Genomic DNA, 13,725 nt, shown 5'->3' on the forward strand with positions numbered 1-13,725 from the left:
CTGGAACTAGTGCATATCTGCTCAATGTTGGAGCCAGAATTCTGGTTCCCAGGGAGGGCAAGTATCCCAACGAGATTTGAAGCTAAGTGGAATAGCAGCCAGGGAGGTCCCAGACCTGCTCTCACTGCTGGATTCCTGCACTTACTCCCAGATTCTTCCTATGCTGCTTGCTCCCTGCCATCCTGAGGGCTTTAGAAAGTGCTTTAGAAAGAGAGGATATCAGAGCAGCAGCTACTTAGGAGGCAGCTGTTGGGTAGGGAACGTCTACAGTAGTCCCATGGAGGCTGTCCAGAGGAGGAACCACAGGCCAACTTCCCAAAGGTCAGGAGACTTGCCTGTGGCTCCACCCAGAATACAGGTAGACAGAATGGCTTCTCCATGATGCTCACCTGGCCTCTTTCAGATGGAGGGCACCCTGCCCCCAGCAGGTTCTCTCCCTCCCAGGCACCACACCACAGCAGGAACAGGTTCCTCCCCAGAGGAAATTCTCAGGCAGGCTGGATATAAACACCAGCCGGGTAAGGGGGCGGAACACGTGGAGGGGAACTCAGCAGAGGCAGGAGAGGCTTCCAGAGGAGGTGGTGGCTAGGGAGGTGGAGAAGCTGCTGGAAAGGGAACCAGCAAAGTAGGCACCTGAGGGCTCCAGAAAACCTGTCAATGTTTATTTCTCACATATACACACAGACACACACATGGACACACAGACACACACACACACACACACACACACACACACACACACACCCTAAAGACAATTTAAACCAGATTGAAAATGAAAAGCTAAGGTTGTGACCCTATAGTGCTGATGAGTCAATAGGTTGGAAGGCAGGATAAAGCTAACAGGTACTCCTGGTGCCAAGAATCAAATCCGGAAAGCGGTGACCGGACAGCAGAGCATTGGGCTCTGCTAATCTGCTAATCTGTCTAATCTTCAGTCTCCCAGAGGAGTCAGCTCTGAATTTAGAAAATAGATAAAAAGCATCCCATTTCTACCCTACCCTAAGTCTGAGCTAAGGGTACTAACCGACTGGACAGAATGCCAGTTGGGGCAGGGGACACAAACTTCAAGCCCAGCTCACCCCCAGGCCTAAAGGAAGCAGAATTGGCTCCACCTACATCTGAGAGTTAGTCTGTTTTCAGAAGCCTAGGACAGCCATTGACCCTCAGAGTGCAGGCATCATCCTAAGGCTTGCCCCAACAGCTCCTGAAAATGAGTCAGTAGCCACAACCTGTAATCTCAATTGGAAATATGAGGGGGTGTCCAGGGAGCCTACCCTGGAATTCCCCACATTCTTGAAGGCTTCCCCCTGTGCCCACCCATCCCTCCCCAAATAAGATTATCCCTGGCTTGCCCCTCCTGGCCCCTGCTGTCCAAGTGGGGGGGCCTTCACCAAGAGAACTTGGTATCTGTGTTTTTCTTCAACCTTGGGGACAGCCCCCTCTCCCCTCACGCCCCCCCTCCAGCCCAGGAGCCTCATGAGTAAGGGCAGTCAGCGGCTGCTCAGGTATGTGTGGCTTCAGGAGATAGTGGAAAACTCCTTGAGCAGGACTTCCTGGCTGAGTGTGTGGAAGGCCAGGTTTCTCCGGACATTGGTGCTAATGGATCGAACCTGGGAAAGGGTGGAGGGAGGTAGGAGGGCACAGGCAGAGAGAAAACAAGAGAGAGTCAGTTACAAACAGTAGAGGGTAGTGCCTGAGGCACAAGGCAAGATGTAGTGCTAGAAGTTTCTCTCTCAGAAAATGAACGCTTAATAGCTATCATCCCTGCAGGCAAATAAGCAAACAGTTCTGAAACAGTGGGAAAAAAAGAAGAGGGGCTGAGACAGAAACTCGAGTGGATGCGAGAAGAGCTATCCATCAAGTGATCAGAGATAACCTAGCCCCTGATTTCTTAAAAATCTACATCTGAGTACCTGAAGAGGTAGACGTCAACACAGACAAGGAAGGAGGGCTGAGGTAAGGTCTTTGTCCTTGCCTCAGCCTTGCAAAAGGGGGATTGCTCTGGTCAGTGGTGTGATGGAGGAGGAAGAAACTGAGGCCAGAGGACTCATGCTCTGGAGCTACCTCTCTTCAGATATGTTTCTAGTCTCCCACTCTCCCTTTGTATTTATTTACTTTTTTGGGTTGGAAAGAACGTTTAGAGATGCAGCCCTTGTCTGGCATAGATGACAAGAATACGATCCAAGGAGCCCAATGACCAGGAGCAGGTCATACAGCTAGTGTGTCCCAGGCAAAACTCAGGTTTCTTAACTCCTAGTCCAGTACTCTTTCCATAGCACAAACATGCCCCCCACACTTTAGAGGAAAGTCTGAGGTATATCTTGCGTGTCCCCACTGCTCACCTCACACGCCTACCCACAGACTGAGAACCTTGCAGGAAGACTTGCCTGTGTCAGCAGGGTAAAAGCCCCATGGAAAAGGGGTCAGAAGGCCAAACTCCCTACTCTGAATGAGTTCTAAGAGGAGTCCAGCAGACTCTGGAAGGAGATTCGTGCATGAGAAATAGATGTGAACGTTGTATGAGAGACAAAGAGGAGGAGGGATGAGAAAAAGAATGTGCATCTATCCTGGGTCCCAAAGTCCAGGGAGCTTTCCTTCAATTTCTGCTTTGCTATGGAAAACTTAATGAAGTTATCAGGCAGGAAGCAGAGAAAAGGGCAGTATGGCAAACAGCAGGCAGCTCAATCTCATTAGCTCCAAAACCAACCAGACCCTCTTACTCCCCTGTGCCCGAGGTACAAATAGAAAGAGAACTGAACAAAGCAGAGGCTAGTGCCAAAGAGCCTCGAGACAGAGCTGCTGGTGCCAAAGAGCCTCGAGACAGAGCTCCTCTAACTCTCTCCTCCACAACCCTCTTCATCTTCCAGTAACTTACTCTCTTCGTTAAGTCTTGGTCCCCAGTAATTGCCCCACATCAACTTAAAGACTTGATGACCACCCCATAAAAATACTCTACTCTGCTATCTCCTTACACTAATGGCTTCCCTGTTCCCAACTAACTCACTCTGGAGCATATCTTCCTCACCCTGGGGAAGTCCAAAATCCCAGGAATTTCATGTCAGGGGGTCAGAGTTGGGCTATGTTTAGCACAAGACAGATGATCTTAATCTAGCACCTTCATCATGGACTCTACATGGGAAGTAAGAGCTGGGCTGATGCAAGTTCTGTCCCACCAGTGGGAGGTCTGAGGACATGGGAAGTAGGTACAGAGGCCTGTCTGTGTCCTGGTCTTGGCCCCCAGCCAGGATGTTGGCATACAACGCGGCAGGGCGAGTGGCAGGACTACTGGGAAGCTGAGCTTTTCCTAATAGCAGCTCTGAGTATAGGGCAGGAAAGGAACCATCAACGGGGAGAGTCCAGTTCTGTGAAGATGTGGACCGGAGGTGGAGTAGGAGGCAGAGCAAATGCTCACTGGCTCCAGGTGGCCAAGGGTGAGGGCTGTAGGAAGCTGAGTGATTGGAAACTGGGAGCGGTGATAGGGAGTGAAGACTGGAGAACTAGATTGGGAGAGCACTCAGACCAGGAGCCAGTTAGGAATTTAGGAAGAAGCGACTTCATAAGGAGAAGAATCAATTACAGTCATGCACCAAATAACAACGCTTTGGTCAACGATGGACCGCATATACGACAGTGGTCCCATAAGATAAGCACCATATAGCCTAGGTGTGTAGTAGGCTATACCATCTAGGTTTGTGTAAGTATACTCTATGTTTGCACAACGATGAAATCGCCTAACAACACATTTCTCAGAATGTATCCCTGTTGTTAAGTGACGCATGACTGTACTCTCATTAGTTGCTCTGAGGACAGGATAAGGAGTAATGAGCCAGAGCTGACCTTGGGAACACACGTCAAACCCCAGGCCCAGCTGAAGCTGTGCAAGGGCTGTCTCCATGGCCACAGAAGAGAGGTGGGCAATGCTGCCTCAGGCTTCTCACCCTTCCCAGCCTGGCACCAGTACCGTGGGGAATATCTTCTTCTCTCACTGCCTGGTCCTGGACCACTTTGGGAGAGAAGTTACACACCCCCTCCCAGCAGACTCCTCAAGTCTTATTTCATTAGCCTTCGACAAACTGTAGTTGTTCCCTAGATGCCCACCTGCATAGCAGAACTGGTTGGGAAAGGGCTCCCAGGAGACATAGGCAGAGATGGAGGTGGGACAGACTTACCAGCTCTTTGAAGAAGGCAGCTTCCTTGTGCTGCTCCGAATAGCGCTCATATTGGTCCAGGCCATCCTGCAGCTTCAGTGTGAGCGTATCATAGTTGGCTCGCACTACCTCCAGCACCTGGGGGAGGTCAAGGGCCAGGCAGGGCTTAGGCCATGCAAACTCTAGGTCACTTGGTCCCCCCATCCCTGCTGCTGCCCTACTGGGTTGGATTCAGTGCAGGGCAACATCCCCCAGGAGACCTTGATCATTACTTATCACTCAGAAAAAAGCCTAGTCACAGGGAGCAATTCCTTAGGTTTCTGGGACCACTTTCTAATCTATTCCATTCCTCCCTTTTCCTGACCACTCCAGCCTGGCCACCAAGACTATTTACTCTGGGTATGGTAAAAGAGCATGAGAAGAGGTAACAGAACATGAGTGTATGAGCTCACCAGTATCCTGATACCATAAATGTGTTCTCAGCCATATCCTGCAGCTTTCTCTGGCCAGGTTGTCACAGTTGCTGAGTAAGACTTTGCCAATGTCTCCTTCCTTTTCCCTTTCTGGGAACCACATTTCTTTAGTCCCGGGATGTTCCTCAGCACCATCTGCCACTTGTTTTCATCTGTCAATGCCAACCTAGTCTTCCTATCTATTGCCTGGATCAAACTTTTTGGGCATCCCAGCCTTGGAGTGTTAAGGGACACTTTCCAAACTAAGCTAGAGCTAACCGCATCTTTTGTTCTGATGAGGGGTCTCTCCCCCACCACGCCTCTCTCTGACTTTCTGGGGGGCTGGGGGAGAGTGGGATTCAGACCTCCACTGACTCTAGGAACCTTGGATCTCTGTGGTTCCAAAAGGAAAGGACTACCATAGCCAGTCCTGATGTGACTTCAGTTTATAAGACCATGAATCAACAGCAAGGATAATTCGGGGAAGAGGCACTATATCAAGTTAGAAGCAGTCAGTTGGGCAGAAAGCAGAGATCAGGAGAGGGAAGGACTGTTCACTCTGGTAATCTGGGTAACAGCTTTTCTGCAACTTGATCTGACCTGGGAGGGAAGTCTATGATGTCATGGAGAGCTCCCAATTCAGTAGGAAGCTTGAAAGGAATGAGTGAGTGATGAGGGAGGCTTAACTTTAACAGGAGGTAGGGATGAAGGGAATAAATGACAGTCAGGACTGGTCAGACGGACTGAGGATGGACTCCTGAGGGGTGCAAAGGTGACTCTGGGCTGTTCTGACCAATTCAGAAACACTTCTGCCCACTAAAAATTCCTGAGCAGAGAGCATGGATCGAGAACACAGGCTTGTGTCCCTGAGTTTGGGGGGAAGGGACAGCTAGGGCAAAGGTCTAGCCCAAGCTCCAGGCTCAGACTCCTTCCCCCCAGACACCCTCAAGGTCACTTTCCCTGGCTGTGTCCCACAGACCCTAGTATGGGCTGGCTCCTTTGCTTCTAATTCCATTTGTCAGCTCTTTCAGCAGAAGGACCGTACTCAGCAATGGGAGTCACCCACAAAGTAATCCGGCTCTCTCATGCACATGGGCTGTGCTCCTGGCTAGAATATCTACAGCCAAGGTCTTGGCTCACAAGTTAATGGCTCAAGCCCAGAAAAAGGCAAAATTCATCCAAGATGGAACCAGCCCCCAGGAACCAGGCAGAATAGAATAATATATGCTTTCTCAAACCCTGAACTCTGGGCAGCCTCAGCAATGACTATGACCCAGCAACCTGGGCTCAGCCTTCCCTGAAGGATGTCAGGTGCCAAAAGACAAATACCATGTTGAAGCCAATTTCTGAGAAAAAAAAGTGCAGCATGTCAAGAGATACTACATCCTGAGAGCCTCAGACCAAGCTGCCTTGATCACCTACCTGGGCTTTCTCCTCTTGCCAGAGCAGAGAAGAAGTTCTAAGATCTTGCTGCGAGCAGGGATTTTTCCTTTCCCAGTAAAATTGGCTTTTGCCAGAAGAGCTTAGTTCAGTTTCTTGCAGGGAGGTGAAAGCAGAGAAGGCCCCTGAGCTATCAGCTCCTTGGAAGGAAACCAGAGGCCTGGCAGGACTTAGTGCATGATCTTGGCTCTCCTCTTATCCAGACCTTTCTTCCTCTTTTACCCAGAAGAAAGTTGCCCTTCAGTTCATCCAGACTCTGCCATCTCCTGCCCTCATCATTTCTCTTAAATCCCAAGAGAAGAAGATATTCTAAGCTCAGGTCTGGGCCCCAGCCCTTTTGAGATTTTGGAGCACCAGGGGTCCTGGCCTAGTCTGGAAAAGCTGCTTTCTGTAGCTTCAGACTTTAGGAACATGTCCCACTTGGGCCTCACACTCAACACTGACCTGGGAAGCCGCAAGGACAGCACTTAGGCAGAAGGCAATCTCCCAGAGCCCTTGTGCCTAAAGGCCTTAGGTTTCATCGTAATTTGCAACCTCAGTCTCTGGATTCCTGGCAACTCCAAACGCACCTCCTAGGCTGAGATCCTTCCCTAATACATCAGGTAACAGTCTATCTCCAAGCACAAGCCCACCTTCTTTCATCAGCTGTTGGGCTCGTGGGCTTTCTAGAACCATGCCCATCACTTCAGCTCAACGTAGCTCCAAAGTCAGTAAATCACCTACAAGCCACATGCTTTCTAAGGAGTCTTTACATCCCCACCTGTGACCCTCAGTAGACAGGAACCTGGGTCTTGGCAAGCGGCCTGATAGAAAGAGAACTGAACTGGGAGTCCCACTCTTACTAACCTAACCTCTTTGAACTTCAGCCCTTCTCTCTATAAAATGGAACTTGAATTCACCTTCCTAAAATGACATGGGAATAAAAGTTTTGAGTTCCTGAAAGTAACATACAATTGATGAAAACATTATCATCTCAATGGCTACATAGCTACCTAGACAGATCCTCAGACTCAAGAGTAACTATCTTCACAGCCCAGGAAGTACCTACCTATTTCAAACTATCCCAAATATCCTATGTACATAAATGATTCTTCACCACAAAGGAACATCTTCTGGATTTCAGTGGAAGACAAATGGCCTCAGTTTCAAAGGTCCTATGCCCTCTTCTGTGCCTTAATAAACCGTTGTCTCAGGTGAGGGGAGAACAAACTGTTGTGGGGGTGGGGGAGAGGACCTAAACTCCTCCTCTGAGGTCTCTGGAGAGGAATGGCCTGACATAGACTTTGAGGACAGAGAGAACCAAATTTTGGTCCCAGATCAACCACTAATTTACCTATGTAAACTTATACATATTACTTAATCTCTTTGAGCCTCAGTTTTCTTATCTGCAAAATGGGGATAACACTATCTACCTCATAAGGCTGATGTGAAGATGAAATGAGATGACTGTCCAATGTCTAGCACATAATGAATAGTCAATAAATGGTTACTAATTTTATGATAAAAGCTTCTTTCTAGTGACAAAGGGCATTTGCTAGTTATGCTTATCCTCAGATAGTTCTAATCATAAGTCAGGAGCTAGGGCCTTGCACATCTTCATTCAGCCTATGGTAGATTCTGGTGAAGAGGAAACGTAGTTTCTCTATGAAAGCTGGCTTCCCATAATGACCCCACTGTCCTGAGTATAACTGCAATGCATCACGCAGAAGTCAGAGAATGCCCAGTACCCACTGCCAACCTTAACAATCTTGGTAGTGCAAGAGAATTCAGGTTATACTAAAGAGAAACTGAGCAGAAATTCCCATAGAGGTTGGCCTTGCATGACACAGGTTGTGAGGCTCTTGCCCACATCAGGATCAGGAAGGTGAGAGATCCCAGTGCACAAAGTTAGTTCAAAACTGCTGATGAGGTTTCAGACACACACACACACACACACACACACACCCCCTTTCCTTAGCACACATGATAAGCATTCCCCACAGACTATTCAGTAGTCTGTACTCCATTTTTGCTTTTAGCAGAGCCTTCGAAACAGGAAATAACTTCTAGCCTGAAGATAGCAGCAGAGGAGAATCGCCAAGTTGGAAAAGTTCCTGCAATCTGGCTATCCAATTTTGATGTCAGAGGGCTTTGCCCTGTGCCTAAAAAATGGCTTAGTCACAAAACTCTGCTGGACTGAATTCTCAGAAGAATGAGAATTAGGGGACAACTAAGTAATAGAATGTGAACTGACAGCAAACTAGTGTTCATTACCTTCTTCTCAATTTGAACTGATGTTTACAGTATAACCTATTTGGGGGAAGTTATGTAAGGCTGCCACCAGCTCACTCCCAGCAAGGGCAACATGTACGGCCTTCCCTAGAGGTCAGGCTGCCAAATGAGGATGAAACCACAAGACACCAATAGAGAAACTTACTGAGACTTAAAAATAGGAAAATGGAATCGATCAAGATTGCAGTGGGAAGTAACGGAAAGAGACTATGGAATTATAGAAACCTGTGTTCAAATCACGGCACCATCATTTACTAGTTATATGACCTTGAACTGTCTGAGCTATAGTTTCTTTATCTGTATAAACAGTCATCATCATCATCATATTTTCTTATATTATGAAGATTAGAGATAATATATAAAACAAACATAAAAATGTAAATGATAGGATCTAGCAAATAGAAGGTGCCAAACGAATGAAGCTTATTGAGATGGAAACAAGGAGGAAAAATGGAAATAGAAAGTATTTGATGTATTCAAATAAGAGGAATCAGGTGGTTAAATGGTGGCCAGGAGAGTCTGGAGTCATCACTAATATCTGAGGATAGTGACGTGGAAGGCAACCATATCTCTTTTTGCCAAAGTGCTACCATAAGGACAGAACCATAGGAATAATAGTTCTTCCTTTAAAGAACACAGAAATAAAGTTTTTCAAACGAAGGAACCTTTGAAGTCACCTACCTAATCCATGGCTCTCCTTTCACAGATGAAGAAACAGATATCCAGAAAGACTGTAAAATGCCCGACGACACAAAGCTGGGATTAGACAACAGAGTTTTCTGACTCTCAATCCAGTGCTCTTCCCGTACTGGCAGACTAGTCTAACCTGGGGCACATTCGTGAGTTTATAGCCTAAACTTGATCTTTCAGATAACAAACATTCAAGGAATTCAAACTCACTCCTAAGAAGTGGGAAGCATGATTTGTGGCGAGCTGGGATGGTAACCTGGTGAAGGCCTGGTTTGATGTTTGAGCTTTAATGACTACCAGGTCCTCAGGGCTCCAGGGCTTGTCGATTTACACCAGTAGCAGCTGAAGACCCTGCTCAGCCCTGTTGTAGTTGGTGTAAACTTTAGAGACCACTGCAAACTCATCAGCAAAATCTGGTTTTTGTTGCTATGTAATTGCTCAGTACTCATTTAGAAGCTTGAAATTTGAAGGTCTTTAATCTTCAGTTGGGTTTCTTTGGCTGCAGCCACCAGGTGGTCTCTAGGCTTGGGGTGGGGTGTTAAAAGGATTTAATGAATCCCTTCTACAGTTCTGTGCATAACGACATTTCGGTCAATGATAGACCATGTATATGACAGTGGTCCCGTGAGATTAGTACCACATAGCCTAGGTGTGTAGTAAGCTATACCATCTATGTTTCTGTAAGTATACTCTATGATGTTCGAACAAGGATGAAATTGCCTAACAACACATTTCTCAGAAGGTATCCCTGTCGTTAAGCAACGCATGACTGTACAATGAATGCTCATACCTCAAGGCCAATTTTCCATTCTCCAAAAGAGACTGTAACCACTCTGTTCCCACTTCCATGCCATTCGGCTTTAACTCTGCCAAACCCCTAACCATAGAAAAATCAATCTCTGGATGATTTGAAACAGATATAGTAGTTAAAAGGAGGAAAGAAGATGAAGGCTTTTTAGAGGATTTTCATGATAATCTCCATCTATCTCTTCCACCAGACTCTGGTCATTTGCTATATTTCAGATGTTTATTCACTAGTTAGAGAATATAATTTTTTGGCCCAATTTCGTCTACAAAGTAGGAAAGAATAGCCTGAGGGAGCTCTGAAACCACAAACAAGAGCATCACCAGGCATAAGTCTGAACACTGCCTTTTCTTCTCTCTCTCATCAGTTAGAGGGAGCTGATTGGGTACTGCTTATTCTGCAAGATGATGATGGAGAAATAATGAGTTTGGTCCACAGCAAGTTGTTTGGAAATGAAGTTCATCTCTCACAATGGTTCCGGATTCGAGACAAACCTATCCTGGTGCCCATAGAACCAAGAATGTCTGAGTAATCAGGTTTCCTCTCCACGCCATCCCTCTAAACTGTTCACTGCTCTAGCATAATGTCTTCTCTCTAAAAGAAATAGTGCTGAGCACAGAGTAGGCCTTCAATAATGGTCAGTGGCAAATGGACTGCCAGAGAGGAGAAGAAGGGCCAAGTAGCTGCAGGCAGTTTTTATGGTAATACAGACTGAGGTCTCCCTCCCATTGTCCACGGAGGAACAACATAAGTCAAATATGCCATTTCTCAGCCAAGAAGGCTGAAACCTTTTTCCTTCTAATACCCAGTAAACTTCCTCAAACTCAAAGGAAGATACCCTTTCCTATAAAATGAGAATAACCTACGCAAAGCATTGCCTAACTCGCTTCTCTGGATTTGTTATAGGGCTGAAATGCTCTATAAACTTTCGCAAGAGACTGAAGAGAAACTGGAGGTCTGATCTTGCATTTTCTCTCAAAGGTCCCAAAGGACCTTATCTAGCCTCCCATCTTTCTTCTACTTTCCCAAAACCAGACCTTCCCCAGAAATGATTATGTATCTCCCAAAGAGGAACAACCCTCTTTTCTCCCAGAAGCAATAAAGGTTTGTCCTTAATCTTGCAATTTCACCAGTCTAAGGACAGCCTCTCAGTGGCATTCTCAATAATTAAGTGGTGGTCAGGTGTTGGACAGCTTGGAAGGGGAATTCTATGACAGAGAAGCAAAAACCCAATTCTTCTTCCTCCATAATCCATATTTATTCTTCCAAATTCAGGACTAGTGAACTAAACAAGAAGCACTACAAAGACGTTCTCCAAGTAAAGACCTGGTGGGTCACTACTGGGTCTCTTGTGCCTGGGCTCTGAAAAAGTTTCAACCAATAGCTAATAATTTTCAAGATAACATAGTTAAAAGTACAGCTCTAAAGTCAAACTGCCTGGACTCATGTCCTAGCTCCACCATTTACTAGCAGGGTGGAGCTGGGTGAGCCTCAGTTTCCTCATCTGTAAAATGGGAATAATAATAATGTTCATCATATAGAGCTGGTTGTGAGGATTAAATAAGGCAATATATATAGAGCGCCAAGCACACTGCTTGACACATAGAAAGTTCTTAATAACCATAGCTATTATTATTATTGTTCTCTTTCATTTTAATATGACTGCATGAATAATTGCTTTTTAGGACATGAAATTCCAACCCCTGCCATAAATAAACTCTCCCCTCCCCCACTTTCTGGAAGCGATTTGTCTTCTGCAGGCTTCCCAATGAGGGATTTCCTGTGGAGGAAAGAACACACTGCTTTAGGGTTTGTGCATTAGCAGGTGTAGACAGGCAGAGTGGCAGGCCCTCTCCTGGAGAAACAAACATGCTACTACTACTGATTTCCTTACTGAAATTGTGTCACAGCTAGATTCTCAGCACACTGTAGGAAGAGACCCAGTGTTACATTATAGATTTTCCACAATGCCTAAACGAGTCATAAGAAACAGTAAACATTCAACATGCTTATGTACTAATTTAGTAACACTCAGGCCCAACCAAAAAGGAAAGGAATTTCTCAATCAGAGCCACGTGATAAGATTAGAGTTAGACCATTACAGTATACCCATCACTGTTCTCAGCACTCTGATAGGCTCTAAAGCCCTCAGAGCCAATCCTGCCTTTAAGGAGCTAATAAGCAAAATGTAGAACCAAGATAAACCACCACGGAAGGGCACACCCACACCACATATAGGGTTGAGCCAGTAGTGCTAAGTGTGGTCGCAGTCAGCTGCAAAACTGACCAGTGAATCGGCAGCCCAGTTGAAATGGTGTCATACCTTTTTTTTTTTTGGTGAGGAAGATCAGCCCTGTGCTAACACCTGCCAATCCTCCTCTTTTGTTTTTGCTGAGGAAGACTGGCCATGGGCTAACATCCATGCCCATCTTCCTCCACTTTATTATTTTTTTTATTTTGTTTTATTTATTTTTACCCCAAAGCCCCAGTAGATAGTTATAGGTCATAGCTGCACATCCTTCTAGTTGCTGTATGTGGGACGTGGCCTCAGCAGGGCCGGAGAAGCAGTGCATCTGTGCGTGCCCGGGATCTGAACCCAGGCCGCCAGCAGCAGAGTGCGCGCACTTAACTGCTAAGCCACGGGGACGGCCCCTTCCTCCACTTTATGTGGGACGCCCCCACAGTGTGGCTTGCCAAGCGGTACGTTGGTGCGCACCCGGGATCTGAACCGGGGAACCCTAGGCCGCCACAGCGGAGCGTGCACACTTAACCGCTTGCGCCACTGGGCCAGCCCGTCCTACCTTTTAAAATGGAGAAAATTAAGAAATCCAAAGTCTCTTCTATGTTGTCTACCACCTCCTCCAATTTACACTACTGTGTCAGCTAATTCTGAGTGCAAAATTCTCACCAGCATAGCAGGGCCCCTGATACAGCAGCTGCGGGGAGGGCCATTAGCTCTGACAGGTCTGTGACTCTGGCACTGACAGCTTAGGCTCCATCAGGGCATATCACCTGAAGGGCAAATTGATCAGGCTCAGCCAGGACACTGAAAAAATAAGTCCTGCACAAAAGATCAGCAAAAGGTTGAAAGGGTGGGAAAAAATGTCACTTTACTCCCCAAACACACAACCTGTAGTTTCAATTTCTCAGAAATCAGGTTTGATCCATTCTGAAAGGCTATTCTGAGGTGTGTTCAATTTAGCAACGAATTTCAACTGCACAAATTCAGCTCAACTGTGCAGTGTACTCATTAGATAACTGTTCAAAACAATCTAAGCAAATATATACGGTGATCTTTGAATAGCCAGGTTCAAAGACTTGTTGAGCTATTTTTAGCACTTGTTTGCATACCAACCAGTAACCAACAGATTTGCATCTCAGGAGACAAGGAGAAGAAACAATTAGATTCATGAGCTCCAAGGTATCTAGTACCCGCAGAAGACTATTAGTTTCCTTCAAATGCTGTCTGTTTAACCTTCTATACAGGACAAAACTTTGTCCATGTTTAGATGGACATGGCCTAAAAGAGGTATAGTGACCAAGCAGACAGTTACAAGGACAAAATATCAGCTATTCAGAGCTTCATGTTTCAATTCTCCTTCCTGTCTTGAGAGATTTAAGGGTTGAGCCTTTGTAAACGATCAATTTAAAGCTAGGACCTGGCCCAAGAACAGAAGCAAAAACTGGAGAAAGGGAAGAGATACCTTTAGTGGGTTATCTTAAAAAGAATGTTAAAATGCTCACTATATACACTTTTTCCAATATTCATTCAAGACTCTCCCCTCTAGTGCCCTAAAAACAAGGAAGAAAGAAAAAGAATGAAGTTAAATGGGACAATATATATGAATAGTTAACGCATAGAAAGGTTCTATGAAAAGTGCATAAAATTAAAAAAAGTTCAGCTGGGTAACTCCGAGTA

The 13,725-nt window shown here is 46.0% G+C and overlaps 1 protein-coding gene across 8 annotated transcripts in view; it reads right to left on the reverse strand.

The window, feature by feature from the left end:
- Positions 1 to 929: 929 nt before the first annotated feature.
- Positions 930 to 13,725, reverse strand: part of ARMH3 (armadillo like helical domain containing 3) — a 185,031-nt gene continuing 172,235 nt past the window's right edge. For 7 of the 8 annotated variants that reach the window (XM_058543838.1, XM_058543836.1, XM_058543831.1 and 4 more), the window contains 2 exons: positions 4,170 to 4,286; positions 930 to 1,610 (listed from right to left, as the gene is read on the reverse strand). In XM_058543838.1, coding sequence (XP_058399821.1) covers positions 1,518 to 1,610; positions 4,170 to 4,286 — 210 coding nt within the window. In that variant the 3' untranslated portion in view covers positions 930 to 1,517. Of the gene's footprint in view, positions 1,611 to 4,169; positions 4,287 to 11,296; positions 11,587 to 13,725 lie in introns of those variants that run through there. The other variant, XM_058543837.1, reaches the window with a different exon arrangement.

This window comes from Diceros bicornis, chromosome 6 (genome assembly GCF_020826845.1).
Source record: "Diceros bicornis minor isolate mBicDic1 chromosome 6, mDicBic1.mat.cur, whole genome shotgun sequence".
NCBI classification, from domain to species: domain Eukaryota; kingdom Metazoa; phylum Chordata; class Mammalia; order Perissodactyla; family Rhinocerotidae; genus Diceros; species Diceros bicornis.